This window comes from Sipha flava, unplaced genomic scaffold (genome assembly GCF_003268045.1).
Source record: "Sipha flava isolate LNK unplaced genomic scaffold, YSA_version1 66_pilon_pilon, whole genome shotgun sequence".
Taxonomy (NCBI): Eukaryota; Metazoa; Arthropoda; class Insecta; order Hemiptera; family Aphididae; genus Sipha; species Sipha flava.
Window position 1 is genome coordinate 1,562,173 of NW_020273606.1, and position 20,001 is coordinate 1,582,173.

General features: G+C 26.7%; 2 protein-coding genes across 2 annotated transcripts; one reads left to right on the forward strand and one right to left on the reverse strand.

Moving 5' to 3' along the window:
* Window positions 1-5,469: 5,469 nt before the first annotated feature.
* On the reverse strand, window positions 5,470-6,199 carry LOC112691766. The gene is made up of 3 exons (XM_025566157.1): window positions 5,858-6,199; window positions 5,672-5,796; window positions 5,470-5,582 (listed from the first exon to the last, which is right to left on the reverse strand). The coding sequence occupies exons 1-3, from the start codon at window positions 6,163-6,165 to the stop codon at window positions 5,485-5,487; spliced, it is 531 nt and encodes a 176-aa protein (XP_025421942.1). The 5' UTR covers window positions 6,166-6,199; the 3' UTR covers window positions 5,470-5,484.
* A 4,162-nt stretch (window positions 6,200-10,361) lies between these two features.
* Window positions 10,362-12,394, forward strand: LOC112691720. The gene is made up of 4 exons (XM_025566094.1): window positions 10,362-10,500; window positions 10,747-10,836; window positions 11,568-11,834; window positions 12,057-12,394. Exons 1-4 carry the CDS (start codon window positions 10,362-10,364, stop codon window positions 12,392-12,394), a joined length of 834 nt encoding a protein of 277 aa, XP_025421879.1.
* The last annotated feature ends 7,607 nt before the right edge of the window (window positions 12,395-20,001 follow it).

Genomic DNA, 20,001 nt, shown 5'->3' on the forward strand with positions numbered 1-20,001 from the left:
TCTTAAAATAAAATAAAAAATATCGCCTTGTAACATGATATTACTAATGGATGCGGTGACACAGGATTAGATAATTCGGAGTTCGAAAATTGAACATATTTAATGTCGCGATAGGCCGATTGATAACAATGATTTCATCACAATATTTATCAATAGAAAAATTGTAGGAAATTTGAATACAAAAAATGTGTACAATATGTTAATCATACGAAGTATCGTTCAAGTTTGTTCTAACAACATTTTATCAAAATAAAATGTTAGAAAATTAATTTTCTAAGACCGTGGTATGGGTAGACATTGTCGCGCATGATATGTGATAACGAAATTGTTTTTCGATAATAATAATTTTTATATGATTTATTAGACTTTTATTTAAAAACATTTTAATAATTTTGACGTTCAGTCTATAACAAGTCTGTTACTAGTTTCCAACCTTTGTATGATCTATGGGCCACATTCACAAATTAAAAATGGTTCTAGAGCCAGACAATATAAAAAATTTATATGATATTCAATGACATTTGATAGTTTTGAAATTTACTGTGGGCCGCATAAAAGAGACATTAGTTTCCGACCCCACTGTTCTACCTCAATTAAAATTAAATGTATAAACATATTTAAATCAAATCGTTTTTTATGTTGTAAAATTTATCTTAATAGGTAGGTCATTATATTAAAATTATAGATAAGATATATTATGCGTAAACTAGATTTATTTAAGGTATAACATTAAATCTGTAAATATTCAAATGTACTTGTGTCAATATTGTTTTATGAGTTACGAAAATACATTTTCAGTTAAACAGTAATTTGATTAGGTACCTATCTACATATAAAGTTCCATTGAGGCCGTTCGAAATTATTTTGCCCGGGCCGAGCTATAAAGCTAGTCCAACCCTGGCTGCGGACACCCTTTTCGTTAGATATGTAATTATGTAATTATATATTTGCCCTTCTTAATAAATGTCCAAGTTACGCCCATGTTTATGGCATTAATACTTGTCACATATCCTATAATTCACCGATGACTGTTGCAACTATTTATGTGAAAGGTGGTTTCCCCCTATAATGGCATTTGTGAATATCTTTCACATATTTTCATGGTGATGACCTGGCCTATACTTTCTCGGTGTCTGTGTATAATAAATTTCATAGTTATTTTAAGACAATTATGTTTGGTAGGTATGTAGTTCTCTCCTATAATGTTATTCGTAAAAAGAACTATATTTTTATTATTTGGTAAACTAAAAGCCTAAAAATATTTATGGTAAACTTAAAATTAAATTGATACACAATCACATTTATGTATTCATTTCACTGTTTATGGAGTAATATTTATTGGTATTATATTTATTAGATAATCAAATATATAGAATTTATAAATATATACATATTCAAACAAGCATAAAAACCCTATATATATATATATTTGCATCAAAGAATCAATGAGTATATTTACAATAAAATATACTTAAATTTCTTATTGTGTTTTATATTATTTTATGTTACTTAAATTATTAAACATTTTTTTTTTTTAATGTTTTTTAATTTTTTATATCATGCATTAACCTTTGATAAATTACAACAATTATTTAGAAAAATATAACAATTTTAATATTATAGTAGTCATATAAATTAATAGTGTTAGAACTGTATGAAGGTGACTGTTTAATTTAAAATTCATAATTTTCAATACTTTCCTCCCTCTTTCCAACTTGGAGATCTAGTTACCTATGCCTACTAATACATTTTTTTTACTAGAAGTAAATAAATAAAAAAAATCATAAAACTCATTAATTAATTAATTACAGAATTACATTTTAAATAGTCAGAAAAATATTTCCATAAAAACATTATTTTAACAAAATAAAAAGTTCATTATTTAACTCTTGACCAAAATATTATATTATTTGTTAAAAATGATTTATTGTAATTTTTAACTCTTTGAAGCACGACGAGTTAAAATATAACCGACTAAATTAGAAACCGTTGCTGCATGGTGGTACGAAAAATAACCCATTATTTTAAAAAAAATTTCTACCTTTTCTTAATAAATTTAATAAAAAATAAGTTAATGTTATAAATACATGTTAGTAGTGTGTATAATTTTATACTAGACATTTTACTGAGAATTTCCTTACTTTTTTTTCTTTTTGAATGTGTTCATGATAAAATATATTTTATTTTATTTATAGATTTTAATTGATCATGAATTATATAAAAATAGGTTTATTTTAATGGCTTTCACTTTTACGTGCTATAGAACTAGTATTATTTATACTGATGATGGAAACATCATTATTTACAAATCATTTCAGACATATATTGAAAATAATCGGTGTAAAAATTATAACCCACCGTGCTTGTAGTGATGGAAATAATCGATATACTATAATCATCAAGTATATTTGACCATTTATTATTTTCAAGCCCTAAATGAATTGTAAACAATTATATAATTTTTACGTGCTAAAAAATTGTTTTTCAAACTGACGATGAAAATAACATTTGGATTTTAGAAATTTGGTACATTGAAATTTACAGTTTACAAAATCTAATCGATTGCGACAGTAATGTTTATTGTGTGCATAATAATTATTAACGAAATGTGGCATCGATTTATTTTTATTTTATTAATGCTTCAATAGTTAATGCCCATGTTATTTATAAAGAACTATGTGCAGAAAAAACATCATTAAAACAATTTAAATGTGAAATTTCAAGAGAATTTGTTTCGAAAACGTTAGTGCAAAAACGACTTATGGCTGTAGAGCCGTCGTCGTCAAAACCAGTTAGTATTAATAAAGGAAAACCAACAGATTCGACATCAATAAGAATGGAACAATCTGCACATCAACCTACAAGATCAAAAAGAAGAAGATGTACACTTTGCAGCACAAAAGATAACGAAACTCGAATAAATTGAAAATGTTCAGTTTGTGATGTTCCGTTATGCTTGGAAAAAAACAAGACTTGCTTTGTATAATACCACAATAGTTGAAGGTAAATCGCAAAATTATTTAAATTATTTAAATACTTACCTATTACTAATAAAATGATTTTATGTTTCAGAAATTATTATTCGTTCCTGTCTATAATTTATTGACCAGTGAATAATGCGACTACCGATAATGCACTACGAGACAATTTTTAACCCACCACTTATATTTAAGTACAAAATTTATTTTTATTTTTTTTCAAAGTAACTCTATATTAAATAACTAATAAAAAGTTATTAGTAGCAAAACCAACTATATATATATATTTAAAATATCTTTTTGTGTGCCGTATGGGTTTTTTTTGTGTCATTTATGTTGTGCTCTAGAGAGTTAATTAAAAAAAAAAAAAAAAAATTGATTAATCTTTAGCAACACAGAATAGATAATTGGTAAATTCAAGCTGAACAGCTTTTTATTGGAATGATTTGCTTTTAAATTCTTACAAATACATACATGACAATGTAACAAAGTACTTTCACTTTGAACTAGTATTTTTCTAACATTTATTTAATCTTTGGATTTTTATAATTATAACTACTATAACAAGTACACCATAAAAATATTTAATTTTTTACGGGTTGAAAGCTTTTCACAATTATTATTTTAAACTAAAATATTTTATTAATTGTGTACAGTTATTTATATAATTAAAGTCAGGATTTAAACCCCTTTATAATTGATCAAAAATGATTGAAAATTAAAACATTTTTAGATTCTGAATGAAGCTAAAATATTATTATTAATATTTTAAATTTATTTTTTGTGTTCAAACTTATAGATAGTATGTAAATCAACATCAAAAGCAACGATGAAGGACAGATATTTGGTCACAGGTCTTAAGATTATAGTTGTGTCATTGTTCCTGTGGCCATTATTTTGAGCTGGTTCACTACTACAAAAAATACATACGATAAAATCAATCATACAATATCACTGAAATTATTTAATATTAAAATATTATACCTCTTGTCTATATTCCTAAATCATTGGTTTCTATATATTTTGAATCATTATGCTTGACATAATTGTGTATCTTTTTGCATGCAAATAACCGTGGCCATTCACTTTCTATAAAAATGTCATTATTTTAGTTTAATTTTTTATTTGGTGGTGAATTAAAATATTTAAAATTTAAGTAAATAAAGAGAAAATGAAATGGTGTTTTTTAATAGTTAATAATCAAGGCAGAGGTAGTAACAATCAACTTTAAATGCAAATGTTTAAATAATTTTTATGTTGCAAATATTTTATAGTTATTTGCATTTTCTAATTTTTATGTTATAAATATTATAAATTGTCTTTTAATTTATAATTGCTTAGAAACTATAAATTATTATTTTTAAACCACTCTGAGTTAATCCACCTCTTTCTTTCTTTAAAAAAGAATAAAAATAAATTAAATAATTACTTATAGGTTATCAATTATAACTAATTTTACTTTTTAGTTCTTATTCATTAGTTAATTTGATAATTAAGGCACAGTGTATCGCAGTAATTAGCCGCAGTTGCCAATGAGCAATGCGATTAAGCTGCGTTCAGCATCACTAGCTCCCAGGATGGACAACCACCTGAGGTTTAGCAATGAAGCCATGCCTTAATATTGCAGATACCAACCCACTGAATATTTTTATCCAATCACATACTCTTACACCCAATAGCCTAAGCTCTTGTGGGTATACTAAAAAAAAAAGAAAAAACATAATAATTGTTATTTATTATTAAATACTACTATTTCATAATATTTTTATATATTGTATATAAGGTGTACAAATACAAATATTAACGAATAGAGTAAAGATATTTGACTATTTTGTAATATGCCATAATAAGATATTTATATAAATTTAATAATAAAATACATAGTTTATTAAAAAATTATAGTTCAGTGATATCTTAAATATGACTATTATATTTAACACAGTGAAGTATATAAGATATTATACAAACAAATTAAATTTAAAATATAGTACAATTAAACTAAATCAAAAAATAAATACAATATTACTAATTAATAATGTAAAAATTATTATAATTAATAAATATTATTATGATAGTATATATATAATATATTATATTAATTCATTTAACATAATAATAGCTACAGAACATAGTGAAGGACAGAGAAAATTTGAGAAAGAATTTGTTGTGATTATATTTGATAAAAGACAAACTTAGAATTGACAAAAAACTAATTAATTACTAGAGTAAAAATATAATAATTAATAAGTATTTATACAAGTAAGCTAATATGGCAAATTAAATAATTTTTATTATTTATTCATATCTACTTAATTAATTTTAATCTATATAGATAGATCATCATTTTTGAAATATTTTTTTATATAATTATCAGAATTTTTGCAATCAACTTAGAACTTTCCTATTGAAAAATGAAAAGTATTTGTTGATGTATCCATTATTATAACAAAATTATAAAGTTTGAAACATACATTATAGGTTAATTGTTGATTTTTCTAGAATATGTTTAGTAAATTTTGTTAAAGTATATGATTAAAATAAATAATATCTTCGGTTGGTAAATTTCAATGCTGAATTTGACTTTAAACAAAATAATTTTATTACCTATGAATTAAATTAAAATGTAAACAATTTAGTTAAATGCCAATTATAGAAATAAATACAATACTTATAATTTATCATAAGAAACATACTTCCTCTATACAATTTCCTGGCTTTAATACAGACTCCTTCTACACTTATTGAATGTGTTATTTTAGGTCTAATAAAACCATATAGCATAGCACAAAAAGTATACGATACATCTTTGTATTGAGCACTGAAAAAATTAATTTAATGTATGTAAGCTTATTTTATTTTAAAGAAAAATCAACCCTTACTTGAACATTATACTTTGCATTGTACAATTGACTCTGAAATTATCTATTTTAATAATATTCAAGTTTAAATAAATATTATTATCATCTTGAGACCAAACGCATACAGGAATATGTGAATTCTCTATAGTGTTGCATGTCTCACAGAGGTTTCGCCAATTTTCAGTTTCAGATTTGAGGTCATGGTTTTTTAATTCTAGGGCTCTGCTATGAATCATCATTGAATCGAAAATTTTAATTTTTTCTATTGATTGATTAGTTGTAAATCTTTGGGTATAATTTTTTTCAATTACTGATTTACTTGGTATCATATCTTTATTATAAATGTTGTTTATTTGTTTCTTAATGTTATTGCATTTCTAAAAAGTAAAATATATTTTATAAATTATTTTAGACTGTTTAAATTTATTCTCAACATTCTCATTTAATGTTAACATTGTAATATTTTAAATTATAAATATATATTTATATTTATAGGAATAACCAGCTGAAAAAAACAATCATTCAAATAATTTAAAATTATTTTATTATAAATCAGAGTAATGTAGAAAAAAATTAATAGGTACCTAATTAAAGTAATTACTGATAAGATGAAAAAGGCAATCAAAGATTATATTAAAAATTTCACATACTAAAACATTAATATGTAGTTAGTGTTAAGTGGAAAGGTATTTATTGATTAACTCAAAAAAATGAAAAAAAAAATTAGCATCTAATGTCCAACTTAAACTTTCCTATACCTATTTTAAAACTATGATATTTTAGTGTATACAATTCAGTACCTATAACAATATTGAAGAATCGGTAAAAAAGGATATTTATACAGTGTGAAAAAAATAAGTAATAATTTTTAGTAAGAGGATAAAAAGAGAGTAAGATGATTGCTAAAAATTTATTTTAGTAAAATATTTAAAAACTTTAATTTAAATTACGTACTTGCAAGTTATAAGTATACATTTGAGTATCAATACCTAAAAATATATTATACAATTTTATTTATTCACTCATTTTCATTATTCTACATAGTAAAACCATAAAACCATCTATTGACACTTAGACTGTATAGATAATTGATTACCTACCTTATCAAAAACAAATTGTTCTGAAAAAGTTGTTTTTAATGATATATTTAATTTTTCGAGCTCCATTTCGTCTTCAAAATTGTTTGTATCATTACGATTTTTTACAAAAAAATCATTGTTATTGATTGATTGGTCTGAATACATTACATCACACTGTTGAGTGATTTTATTCAGTATCTCCGAAGTATCTATCATAACTCCACAATGGCTTTCATTAATTAATTGTGTCGGTGAAATATTGGCAGTGACCTAAAATATAAAGGGTTAGCAAATAAAAAAAAATTAAAAAAAATATTTACAAATACTTTTGAGCCCAGCATGTTTTGATCCAAGTAATCGATAAATGCTCGATCAGTTTCTTGTAGATTCACAGTACTTTTGTCAGACATATCAGTAAGACGTGTTCTGATATAGCTATGTGGTTGAAATTTTTTCCCTACTTCGATATCCAGCTGTACTGCTGCTGTACTTCCAGAGTTAGGACTCACGTGAATAAATTCTGAGTTATAAAAATACATTTTTCATCAACTGTGTAATTTGATTAATATTGTTATATTATTTGACTATTTTTTCTTTTAGGATTCAACTGTTATTTATAAATTAATTATTTTTTTACGAATGTGTGAATAGTGTGGTTAACTAAAATAAAATGTAATATTTAGAAAATGTATGATAATTATTTTAATGCTATTAAAATCATGATTACAAAAAATTTTTCATCTGAAATTTACTATTTAGTATTTTTGTCGTGATAATTATTTGGGCTTTATTTTTTAAATCATATGTTATTAAAGTGGAGTGGCAGAGTATGATATAATTGAGAGTCATATATATATATATATATATTTATATAGAATTTTTAATAAGGTTTAATTCAGCAGTGATTCGTTAGTTTAAATTTTTCCATAACCATTATTAATGAAATGTTTTGTTCAAAGTATAAAATTAAATGTGTTCTCATATTGGTATATATAAAAAAAGAAAAAAAATTAGGGTAAATTTTTTTCTTTACGAAATGCTCCATAGTAATGAATTTAAACTATAAGTGGGGACCATAATAATATTTTTTTAACTGACCAAGAGAAATTTTTAAAAAATTCAACTAATGTAATGAACTTAAATTGTGAGTGAGCTATTGCGACTTTTTAAATTAGTCCTGAGAACATTTTATGTTGGTGAGTAAATAAAAACAAATTTTTAGTACTAGCATTGATTAGATAATGAACATAATATAATATATAATACATATAATAATATATAATTATATACTATTATAAATGGTATTAATGTTATGATTAGAAGCCGAAATTATATTCTTTTGCATATTTTTTTTGATTCTATAAAGTTCAAAGGGAAGGGTCGAAATTTTTACAAATCACGAAACGTGATTAAATTAATGACCATATTTTTTTTTTTTTTTTTTGGTACTTGAAAATATTTCAAGATAAAAGAATATTAATGAATATATCGATTCATTTTATAAATTTTCGATATTTTATGTTGTAGTTGTAGTAAATATCAGTAAAAATCACCATAATCTAATAATGTGATACAAATTAGTATAAGTACCTATTTATAAATATGTTGTATAAATGATTATATGAATATTATATGATGCTTATACAATGTTATGTAAAATCATATAAATGGTATATAAATAATGTGATATAAAATAGTATAAGTATTAAAAAAGATGTTACGCGTAATATATTCAGGGCAAAGGTGAAAACAAGTAGTTTTTCCCCTCTTATTGCTAAATCGACAGTAAAAGGAAGTAATATTAGGATTACACTACTTTTATGTCATTTGAACTCATATAAATACAGGTAGAGTATTTGGCATTAATCAGAAGTAGATAGGTAGTTCTAATAGACAGTGTTAGACTGGTCATTTTTCCTTTTAAATAAATTATTACTCGTCGTGGACATTATTACAGCCACATCGCCGCAAATACATAATTCTTGACCCAGAATAAACTGTTCTTTATTTTAGTTTCTAACTGTTTGCTATTATTCTTGTGGCAAATTAATAAAAACAGTCAATTTTATAAGTGTTAAAATACAAGTGTTTAATTATCCTAATTACCTGTTTCTCTCACCATTACGTCTCAAGATAACATCGAACGTGCTACGTCGTTAAATAATTAATGTGGTACCTGCACAACGATCACTACATAGTAGCGTAAATGTAAAAATTTACCTATACGTTCGATTATAATATTGAATTTTGAAAAACTTAGCAAAAGTTCTGAATGAAAATAGTGAAGTACAAATTTTAGATAATTTTTCAACGACTGTGATGGTTTGTAGCATACTCATGTGAGTTTAATAGATGTCGAACGTACTTTTGGTATGTATAAAAATATTTTAATAGACCGATATTATCAAAAAATCAATATAACACTAGAGCACATAAAACAAAATATTGTTGCCCAGTGTTTTAAAAATCGCTCCTAATTAAAAATACGACATAAGTTGTTCGTTAATAATTTAATATTTTGGTAAATTAGTCTTAGTTCTACCGTCTGCATAAGTGTTTCTAATCATGCTTCGCATCAACGTTTCGTCTATGTATACTGTTTTAACGTTAAAATGCCGAAAGATAAACAGTCAATTCAGTGGCGTACTCAGAGTCGGACTGGCCTGGACTGCTAGTCCGCGATTGCGGACGGAGCCCCGGCTTAATTATGGTAATTGGGGGCCCCTGATTTTGTACCTATTTTTATTATTATTATTAATTTAGAGTAAATAGAAATACGAAATAAATAATTTTTCTTTCAAATCAGGAAACGTATTATTGATTACAACCTTGGAAAATTCTCAATAATTATTAAAATAATGACATTGTTATTATCATTCTACGAATTTAATAGGGAGCTGTTTTTATACAAATATGTATTCATAGATTATAAATAGTGTAAAATTGTTCAATTCTTGTGACTATTAAATAATATTATATTATACGGGCATATGCGTACAACTTGGTATTCGCATTACCGCTGAATACTGATTGTAACTAAATTATTATATTTTGGGTAAGTATTGTATTCATGCACATGAGGCAGCAGCCCGCAAGGTTATAAATAGCTTGTAAAGTCAATAATATGTTCTTATAATAAAACTGTTCTAAATTCAGAATTATTATCAATGATAAATAATTATTAATATTATAATTAAATGATACAAATTACAAGAATAATAATTTATAGTTCAACAACGTTGTATTGTTCATTTATTTTGTTTAGAATATGGTTGTTTTTTATCATGGCCTGAAAGCTAAATTTAAAGATTTTAATACAACATTGTCGGTTGAATGGTTCATTTCAAATTGACATCTTGTAAGTTGTTAGTTATTCTGTTGTAGTGCTGTCTGTTAACTATTAACCGTAATTATTTTAACTGTGAGTCCGTGATTCGTGAATCGTGATGTATAAAAGGAAATATAAAGTTGGTTTCAAAAATAGAAAAGAGATAGAAAACCAAAAATTGTTTAAATGTGCAAATGACAAAAGTCAAAAAAAAATTAGTTTTTCTACAAGTGTGAAACCACTGAAACCTGTGAAAGGTAAGAATATTTTATTTTGTTATATAGGTTGTTAAAATATAAGACAATAACGCATATTATATTATTAATTATTCTAGTCACTACTCTTTATACATAAATAGTTTGTAATTAATTTAAATAGTCACTATCCAGTATCCATAAACCATAATATTACAAGAAATTTGAATTTTAAAATTTATTTTTTGAACTTATTTAGTGTTATATAAATATTAAATCTAACTATTTATGTGTGTTTTCAATTATAAGATGCAATTGAAAGTATGGTTTCTACTGAATCGCTATCGTTTGATAATATGAACCCAGTGTCAAAATTAGCTATGTCTACTATTACCTCAAGTAATTAATATATTTTTTAATTTTTGAATCTATAAAGTATTCTAAGAATATAAAATTTAAACTTGTGTGATTTTAATAATTATGTGAAACTGAATGCATTCCTACTAAATTAACATTTGCTGTAGATCCAAATTATAAGTTGGCTGATTCTATAATTTCTACAAGTACCTAATTCATATCTTAAACATTATTTTTTGTGCCTATAAAATTTGAATATTAAATCTAACAATCTAAATAGATTTATTTATTTTCAATTATTAGGTGAAACTGAAAGTTATTCAATATCAGCTGAATCTACATTTACTTCAAGTAGCTTAGCATTTTTTATTAGACCCGCCAATAATGAATCAGTAGAAATCAAATTAGCTTTTTTAAAAAGTCATCCCATTCAACCTTTTGTTTTAATGATAAACTTCCATTTCGTCCTCAAAAAATGTATTATCAGACTTAAAGTGATTTTCTAAAAGTTCAGCGTAAATGGTTATCTTATTGTTCTTATAATAAAAAAATATTTTGTACTACTTGTATGACATTTTGCCCACTACGTGAAAACATTAGCAATTTAGTAACTGGATTAGAAGTTTTAAATTCAAAAAATGTATATGGTACTGTTAAAAAATATGAAAAATCAAAAACACATGGTGAAGCAGTTTCTACTTTACTGAAAGCCAACTTAAACAAAAATATAGAGAATTGTATTAATATAAATTTAAGTGAAATTCATTATAAAGAAGTAGAATTTAATAGTTTAGTCATTAAAAGGCTCATTGATATAATAATGTTTATTGGTAGACAAGGATTAGCTTTTATAGGTAAAGACGAAGCAGCTTATAATTTAGAGAACAGGACTATTAATCATGGTAATTTTTTGGAACTAGTATTGCTAATTAAAGATTATGATGTTGTATTGAATATGCATGTTAAAAATTGTATTGAGTTAAGTAAAAAACGTAAAGCTAGAGATAAAAAAAATAATAATAATCTTCCCCAGGCCCGTGGTAGAGGAGCTTTAGTAACTTTTCTATCAAAAACATTTATAAATAAACTTGTTTTAGTTATTGGTAAATTATTACAAGAGAAAATAGTAAATTAATTAAAAGAAGCCCAAAGTTTTAGTATTTTAGTAGACTCGACACAAGATGTTGCAGTATTAAATCAGCTTGCTATTTGTATTAGGTATGTTTTAAAAAAAAATGTTTATGAAAAACTTTTAAAATTAGTTGTGGCTTATGATTCTAGTGGAATTGGTTTGTACAATTTAATTACAAAAGAATTTGCTGAAATAAATTTAGATATGAATAATATTGTACGTTGCTCTTTTGATGAGGCAGCTAATACGAAAGGTGTTTATAATGGCTTACAATCACATTTAAAGAAAAATGCAAATCCTTCGTGTATATATACCCATTGTCTAGGTCATGTATTAAATTTAGTGATGGTAGATTCATCTGAATGTTGCAAAAATGCTGAATTTCTCTTTGGGTTAGTTCAACAATCTGCTACTTTTCTTTTAGATTCACATAAAAGAATGAAAGTATGGTCAGATTTAACAAAATAAACTCATAAAAGTCACAATAAACTCAGAAAATTGAACTAGATTGGAACGACCAGGTGGTGGAGTAAGGACAAGGCATTATCTTCTATAATTCAGTTCAACGAGCCTAATGTAAAAGATTCTCGATTCTTGTTATTTATATATTTTTTATTAGAAATAATTTTTAGTGATTCAACATTTAATGCAAAAACTAAATACATGGAACATACTCTTTTACAAAATTGGTCAAAATTTGAAATAATTAAAACTGCTGCTATTTATCTTGACATTTTTACTATAAGTTCTCCTGTTTCAAAATTCTCACAATCACGCTCATTAAATTATCTGATAGCTTTTAATATGACAACAAGTTTAGTAAAACAAATTGAAAAAAAAAAAACAATGGTGATGAAACATTTAATAAACTTATTTCTAATGTTCAAAATTTTATAACAAGAATGAATGAGGAATCGGAATTAAATAGTATAGATTTTAGAATAAAAGATAAGTTTAGTAAAAATAAATGTGTTAATAGAGTGCCAAAAATAAAAAAAATGCCTGGTGAATTAACATCCGATGAAAGGCCTGACCTTTCCGCAGAAAAAAAATTTAAAGTGGAAACATACAACTTTATACTTGATATTATGATAAATAGTATGGAAAAAAGATTTGTTAATAATTCAGAATTACTTAAAGATTGTATTTGCTTAGACCCTAAAAATTTTAAAAATATTTAAAGTGGTTTACCTGAAAACTCACTAGTAAAACTTGCTGAATTAACAAAAATAAGTGTACACATTTTAATTTCTGAACAATTATTGTATAAAACAAAATTGTATTTACAATACAATTTGATTCAATAACTAAAAATTTAATGATACATTTTCAAAAAATGAACTATCTTTTAACAATAAATCCGACTCAGAACCAGAACTAAATATTGATCACAGTTTGGAATGCAATACATGTAACAATTGTTTAAGATGTGCTTTTAATATTTTGTACGAAATTGTTCAACAATCGGGCTCTTTTAATAATATATACTTGGCATATAAATTTGTTTTGACGTTACCATGTACACAAGTTACATGTGAACGGACATTTTCCAAACTTAAAAACATTAAAACTAAATTATGATCATTGATTTCTCAAGATATAATGGAAGCTCTGTTAATGATTAATATTGAAAGAGACTATGTTGTTGATAAGGAAATTGTTGTAAATACTATTGCTAAAAGTTCGTCAGAACTATCAAGGTTATTGATTTGAGATGTTATTCATTTATATTGTTTAATTTGTTTTACCTTTTATATCTTTAATATTAATATTAATTAAAATAAATATGAATTACATGACACAATTTGAAACGGTGTTTTTTTTTATAATGTTTGATGTCACGGCGGTGTAGCCAGAGTAGTATTTTGGGGGTTGGATTCCTGGAAGGAGGGATTTGCCCTGTCAGATGATAAAAACAGTCCTATGGTTCTGGGAACTATAAGGAATTTGCAGAAAATGTCTTAGCATTTGAAAATAACTATTGAAAATTGTGTAAAACCAGTAAATATATCTCGAATGTTTGAATTTTAGTTAGGTACGTATTTAAGTATTGTGACCATATGACTATATGATAAATTTATGATATATAATATATAATATATGATAAATATGGAAGATAGCAATTGTATTGCGAGCGTAGCGATCTTTTATTTTTTTTTTTTTTGGAGGGCTTCTGTTGGGGGCTCTTTTTTTCAAATCGCGGACTGGGTTTTTTCGAACCAGTCCGAAACTGGGTGTACTTAGATCTGATTTTTTTTTTTTTTTGGGGATGGTTAAATTTTTAAACAAACAATTTGGTGGTCTTGAACCAAATAAGATATTTTGTTAAATTTAATAGATTATTCATTTTTATCCGTTATTTTTAATATATTTATTAAAAAAAAAAAATGAAATAACACGTACCTACTAGTTTCGTTCGTCATTTAGTTTGATAGGTGTTATAGGTATGTTTACACTCATGCATTTTCCACTTCAATTTTCAATTCAACTTGCGTTTCAATATTCAAAATTCCACTTTTATACATAGTTTTTTTTTCTGTTCTCACTAGCGACGTCACAAATCAGTCATCTTCCAGGTTGTTAACAAAAAACTTGTTGGATTCACATGTACTTCTCGGTGTTAGTGGCGACCTATTTAACTATTGCGAGTGCAAATAAAAAACGTAGGAAGAAGCGTTCTTGGCAGGCCAACAATTATTTAAAAACTCGACATTTTGGAATTATAAATGATTTGCAATTACGAGATAAATATGAGATATTTTATTTAAAAATTTTACACGAATGTCCAGAGTAAATTTTTATTCAATATTAAATATAATTTAACCAGGAATGTTAAGACAAAATATTCGTTTTAGAGAGGCTGTTCTAGCAAAAATTAAGTTGCTAATAAGTTATTAATAATAACCATATGATATTTAGCTACCGGAGTGAAAGGTAATATAAAAAGCACGGTGTGTTGTATGGATTCCTTCCTGAGCGCGGAAAAACCTTGCGTTGTAGCGTGAGTCATGATAATGTAGCCGTTCAGCTCGTGGTGCGCTATTATGCATTAAACGAACGAAAAAGCGCACGAGTGTAAACATTCAGTATTAGAAATACTTACTAACACAAGCAGTGGTAATACGATAACGATTACAGATTAAAATAATAATTAGTAGACAGTCGTAATAATCACACTGTCCCTATCTACAATACTTTCTTGAAAATAGGTACTCAAAACATAAAAAAAAAAATAATACCTCCATAAGATAATGTACAGCTGTATTGATCAAATATATACCTCTCATAAGAAATTAATTCTTTCCAAAAATGTTGTTAGTACGCTACCGAGTCGGATAAATCTTCTGCCCTACCTATAAATATTAACAGTTAGGTAACAGAACAATTGATCCTATGATCATGATAAAATCTATCTTAAAAATCACATGAAAGGTAACAAAAGACGATACACAATGTATATATAGGTTATATAAAGGAAGATTCTCTATATGTACAGCTATTCCACGGTTTTAATGCCTGTATTATGTACCAAAAACACCATTCGGTCATTGAATTAGTTCAAAAAGGTTTATTTCGACCAATATTATTATCGAGTAGTATCGTGTACCTACTTTGTTACACTCCTTCCAGACGATTCCAGTGATCCGAATGATCCAGGTGCATGCAGATATGTCTAACGTGCTTAGCGTGTAAATGGATCGAAAGCTTAAATGAACAGATGCAGTGCAAACTGATGAGTGACGATAAAACGGCAAGTAAGTACCCGAAAGCGTTATGATACATTCATTTTATTTTTACGCAACTATGGGTGTGCAAACGAATCATTCGTAACTCAACTCACTCGGTGTAGCCGTCGCGCGAAGTCGTCTTACTCGTCGTTGCCTCCGTAGATTGCGTACTGCCCGTACACCGTATTTCACATCAGCTGAAACACCGACGGGTCGTTGTTGGAATAGAGAAATCTGCGTTCGTCCCGTCGCTCGAAAACAACTCACCTGGCGAACGTTTGCAGTCGCGTACCTATGCCAGCAATGGGTCGAACGGAAATGTTGAAAATCGTGCAAACACATACACGCGATCTACTGTGCGGAGCATACCCGTCAGGAAACTGGTTTACTATCGTTACAATGCCGTCTATTGTGATGAGCTGATGAATGGCCGTTGGCCACGTAGCTCGCATGGAAGAGGAAGTATCCATTGGATTACGAACGCTTTTGAAATTCGATCGGCTATGACCCACCTTAAGGCGCGTTTGCACGAATCACTCTCAACGACAATAATGATTATTGATGAATCATCCAAATTGAAAAGCAACATGGTTCATCGTAGATTAACATTTTTATTATTTTGCACAAGAATTTAAATTAGAACCAATTAAAGTACATAGGTAATCATTTCTTATTATTACAATTACTCGCTTAATGTGAACTTGGTTGAATTTCGTTCATTATTCCATTGATGTGGACGATCACTTTTAATGATTTCACCGATCATTTTAAATTCACTTTAGATGATTCATTCAAAATTATCATTAAAAATGTTCCGCGTACATACAGTTAAATTTACATACATTTAATAGTAAAAATATCTACCTGTTACTAGTGCTCTGGGAAGTTCGGAGTTATCGAATAAAAATAGTAAAGGATTAGTTCGGACTCCATATTTTCATGAAAGATTTCGGTTCGATCGATTAGAATCATTTCAGTTCGGTCCGATTTCTAAAATATTATCAGATCGGTTCGGTGGTTACGGCCGATTTAAAATCTATTAAACAATAGTTTTAAATATTAAATACATAATATATATATATAAATACTATTGTTGCGTGCTATCGTCCAATCGTAAAGATGTTGAAGATTTAGGAAAATATTTCAAATAAAAATAGTCAATATAGTTAAACTGCTTATTTAAAATTTTTCTAAGTACAAATAATTAATTTAAAAGATGATCTGGCGTGGAGGTGCTTGCGACTACTCGTATAAATTACATCTAAATATTGGTCTATTCCCAACCCCCTTATATACTTAGGTCTGGGAATCAATCGTGCCGCGCTGTGCGAAAGTTGTTTTCGATTATTATAAATATAAGATTTATCACTTTAATGACCTTGTTAATATTACTATTCGCACATCTCTCATATGCGTTTTTATTAAAAATGTAGCCATGTTCGTGATACCTTCGGGTCTTGATTATTCTTTTCTACATTGTTCACCGATTTCAATTGTTTATTGGTAATTTTAAGGACCTACTTTTATGTATGTCCGAAACATCGTATTACCCTCTAATTAGATTAATAATTCCTTACTATTATTGCGAATACTTTATTATTCATAATCATTTCCCGATCTTACTAATTACGATTTATATGGTCCCGCCCATGTTGTAAGAGTCGTAAGGACCCACATGTCCATAACACTATAAAATTAATAAAACGTTTATTATCACGGCAATCTATGTTTTACATCTGCATCGGTGTTTCATGTACTTTGTAGATTTATATATCAGAGCTGTTCGTGGTACCTACCTATTAATAATTGCAATCGGAATATATTTTCAAAAACCACGATTGCAATCATTCCCGTTAAGATGCGGGCGACATGGAAAGGCTGGCTTCGCCATCCGATAGAATTTATATTTATATACAATGTAGTCAGGGCCGGTGAGAACTTTTGAAGGCCTCGGGCCTAAGTTCCAGACTACATTTACTTACACTTGTTTGGCCAAGATAGACATACTTTTTGAACATAGTTTAGTATGATAAAAATATTCAAATGTACATGTTATGCTATGGCGAATGAGATTAAAAATAATTTTAACGGGCATTTGCGGAGGTACGGGCCCCGGGGCTTTAGCTCTTTCATCTTCTCACCGGCCCTGCAGTATTTACTTTTCAATGTACTACAAATTATCAGTTTTGTATTTATCTACGAGCAGTTTAAATATTTACCAATTATCAATTATGTGGTATAATTCAACATTTTTTTTAGTTCGAATCCTTTATCCGCTCTATCAAATTATATTTTCGATCCGGTCTGGTAGAAAAAAAAAATTGGAGTAGGTCTGGTCAATAAACTATTATAGACCAAAATTTGTTTGTTAGGACCGGCGGTCAACTCTAACAAACTATTTTAAATTTTCAGCTAGGTCCGGTCTGAAAAAAAAAGTTTAGCAATCGATTCAGTCCTTTGTTAAAATTTTCAGTCTGGTCCGGTCCCTAAAATTAAGAACTGTGTAAAGCATTGCCTAATACTTATTTAAAATGTTACAAAATACATGAAGCATGGTTGAAAAACGTTTGTGCCGATTAAGTTTTTTTGTACTTAATGATAATTGAATGATATGAAAAGATCTTACTTTCTAGTACAGTGGTGGCCAAACTACGGCCCGCGGGCCAACTGCGGCCCGCCATCATTTAATATCTGGCCCGCGAAAGTCTTCTATATTACAGCACTTATTAGTATAACTGTAATATTTTGCATTTACGTAAAAAAAAATTTAGAATTCAATTGTTTTATGGCTCGCGATTAAAAAAAAGTTGTTTTTTATGGCCCGAGGAAAAAAAAGTTTGGCCACCACTGTTCTAGTAGGTACAGTAATGAGAAATAGTTTTAACTTGTAAGAAGTAGTTTGATGGCACGACATGCCGAGAACTAACTAAATTTAGTGGTTAAAAAAATAAATACAACATAATGAGGACAAATAATTTAACAATAATTCAATACACTTCATAATCGTATATTATGCTTATTTATAATCAAGTAAATTAACAATAATGTTACAGTAGCATAAATAAAATGAGAATCAATGTATTTATGTACAGAGTTTAGTTTAACCTATATAAATGCTTACATTTTTAGTGTCTAATAGGTATGGTTATAAAACTAAATAAAAAAAAAAAAAACATATATATTTCATTACATAACATCAAATAAGTACTTTATTTATACAGGGTGGAATTTTTCATACAAAAAAACAAGATACAATTTTTATTGAACTTCATAAAAAAAAGAAAAAAATGGTTTGGAGATATATATATATAATCAAATAAGACACAGACAGAGGAAGTAAATTGGTTTTATAGATATTAAAAATAAAAATGACTATATCCTATTTGTTTAAGTAAATAGTTGTTTATTAGACTTTTTAAATATAGGATACATTTAATAATAATAATAATAAAAAAATATTCACTTATAAAAAAATAATGTTTAAAATAAAAACAAAAACTTAACAAAAATTTAGGCATCTTGAATTAGTTCATATTGTATATAAGTAATTTTTTTCACTTAAACACTTATTATTGGAAAATAAAAATAAAACTAAAAAGGGGATGTTGAAAAATTGATTTGCTTTGTTATTGATTCTGTCAAATGACTAATGGCGTAGATAAAAATATAGTAGTGAAGGGTTGGGGCTAACCCTCCCATAAATAACCTTTACTTAAAGTCTGCTATCAAAAATATGATGTAATTGGTGAAATAGTTTTTTAAAAATATTAAAAAAAATACTTTGTAACCAAATAACAATTGTAAGATAATTTAACATATTAAGAATACAAGATTATTGCAGAGATATAATGAAAAAAAAAAAAACACATAACAGATTATTATAAGACAATAAAATACCATCACCAAATTTTGGTTTATAAAAAACTACAAATTGTGAACAGATTACAACAAATTAATTGTTTTAACACTTGCAAATATTTTTTGAGTTATTAATGGTTTTTCACTTATTATTGTTTATAATCAATTAACGGTTAAAATTAAATACAATTCTGGTTCTAGGGGGGCTCATTTAAATAATATTTACAGGGCACAACATTTCAACAGTTTTTTCTATAGACTCATTTTCTAAGATCAACAGACCTTATAATTTAATGAAGTGACCTCTTGTGTGTAAATACAGATAATATATTTATAATATTAATATTAACATAATAATTGGAAAAAGATTTTAAGTATATATATAATTTCATTTTACTTTGTGTGATGAGGAAAGGTAAAAATAGTTATTAAATTATAGTTAGGCTACTTTAAACATAATTAATTATAGTAGTAAAATTATTCTAATGA

Coding starts and splice junctions, on each gene's coding strand:
- LOC112691766 (XM_025566157.1), bottom strand. CDS start 6,165: ATGATACCAAGTAAATCAGTAATTGAAAAAAATTATACCCAAAGATTT. Junction 5,797..5,857: donor ATGCAAAGTATAATGTTCAA/GTAAGGGTTGAT, acceptor TAATTTTTTCAG/TGCTCAATACAAAGATGTAT. Junction 5,583..5,671: donor CAGGAAATTGTATAGAGGAA/GTATGTTTCTTA, acceptor TTTAATTCATAG/GTAATAAAATTATTTTGTTT.
- LOC112691720 (XM_025566094.1), top strand. CDS start 10,362: ATGTATAAAAGGAAATATAAAGTTGGTTTCAAAAATAGAAAAGAGATA. Junction 10,501..10,746: donor ACCACTGAAACCTGTGAAAG/GTAAGAATATTT, acceptor TTCAATTATAAG/ATGCAATTGAAAGTATGGTT. Junction 10,837..11,567: donor TATGTCTACTATTACCTCAA/GTAATTAATATA, acceptor TTCATTATAAAG/AAGTAGAATTTAATAGTTTA.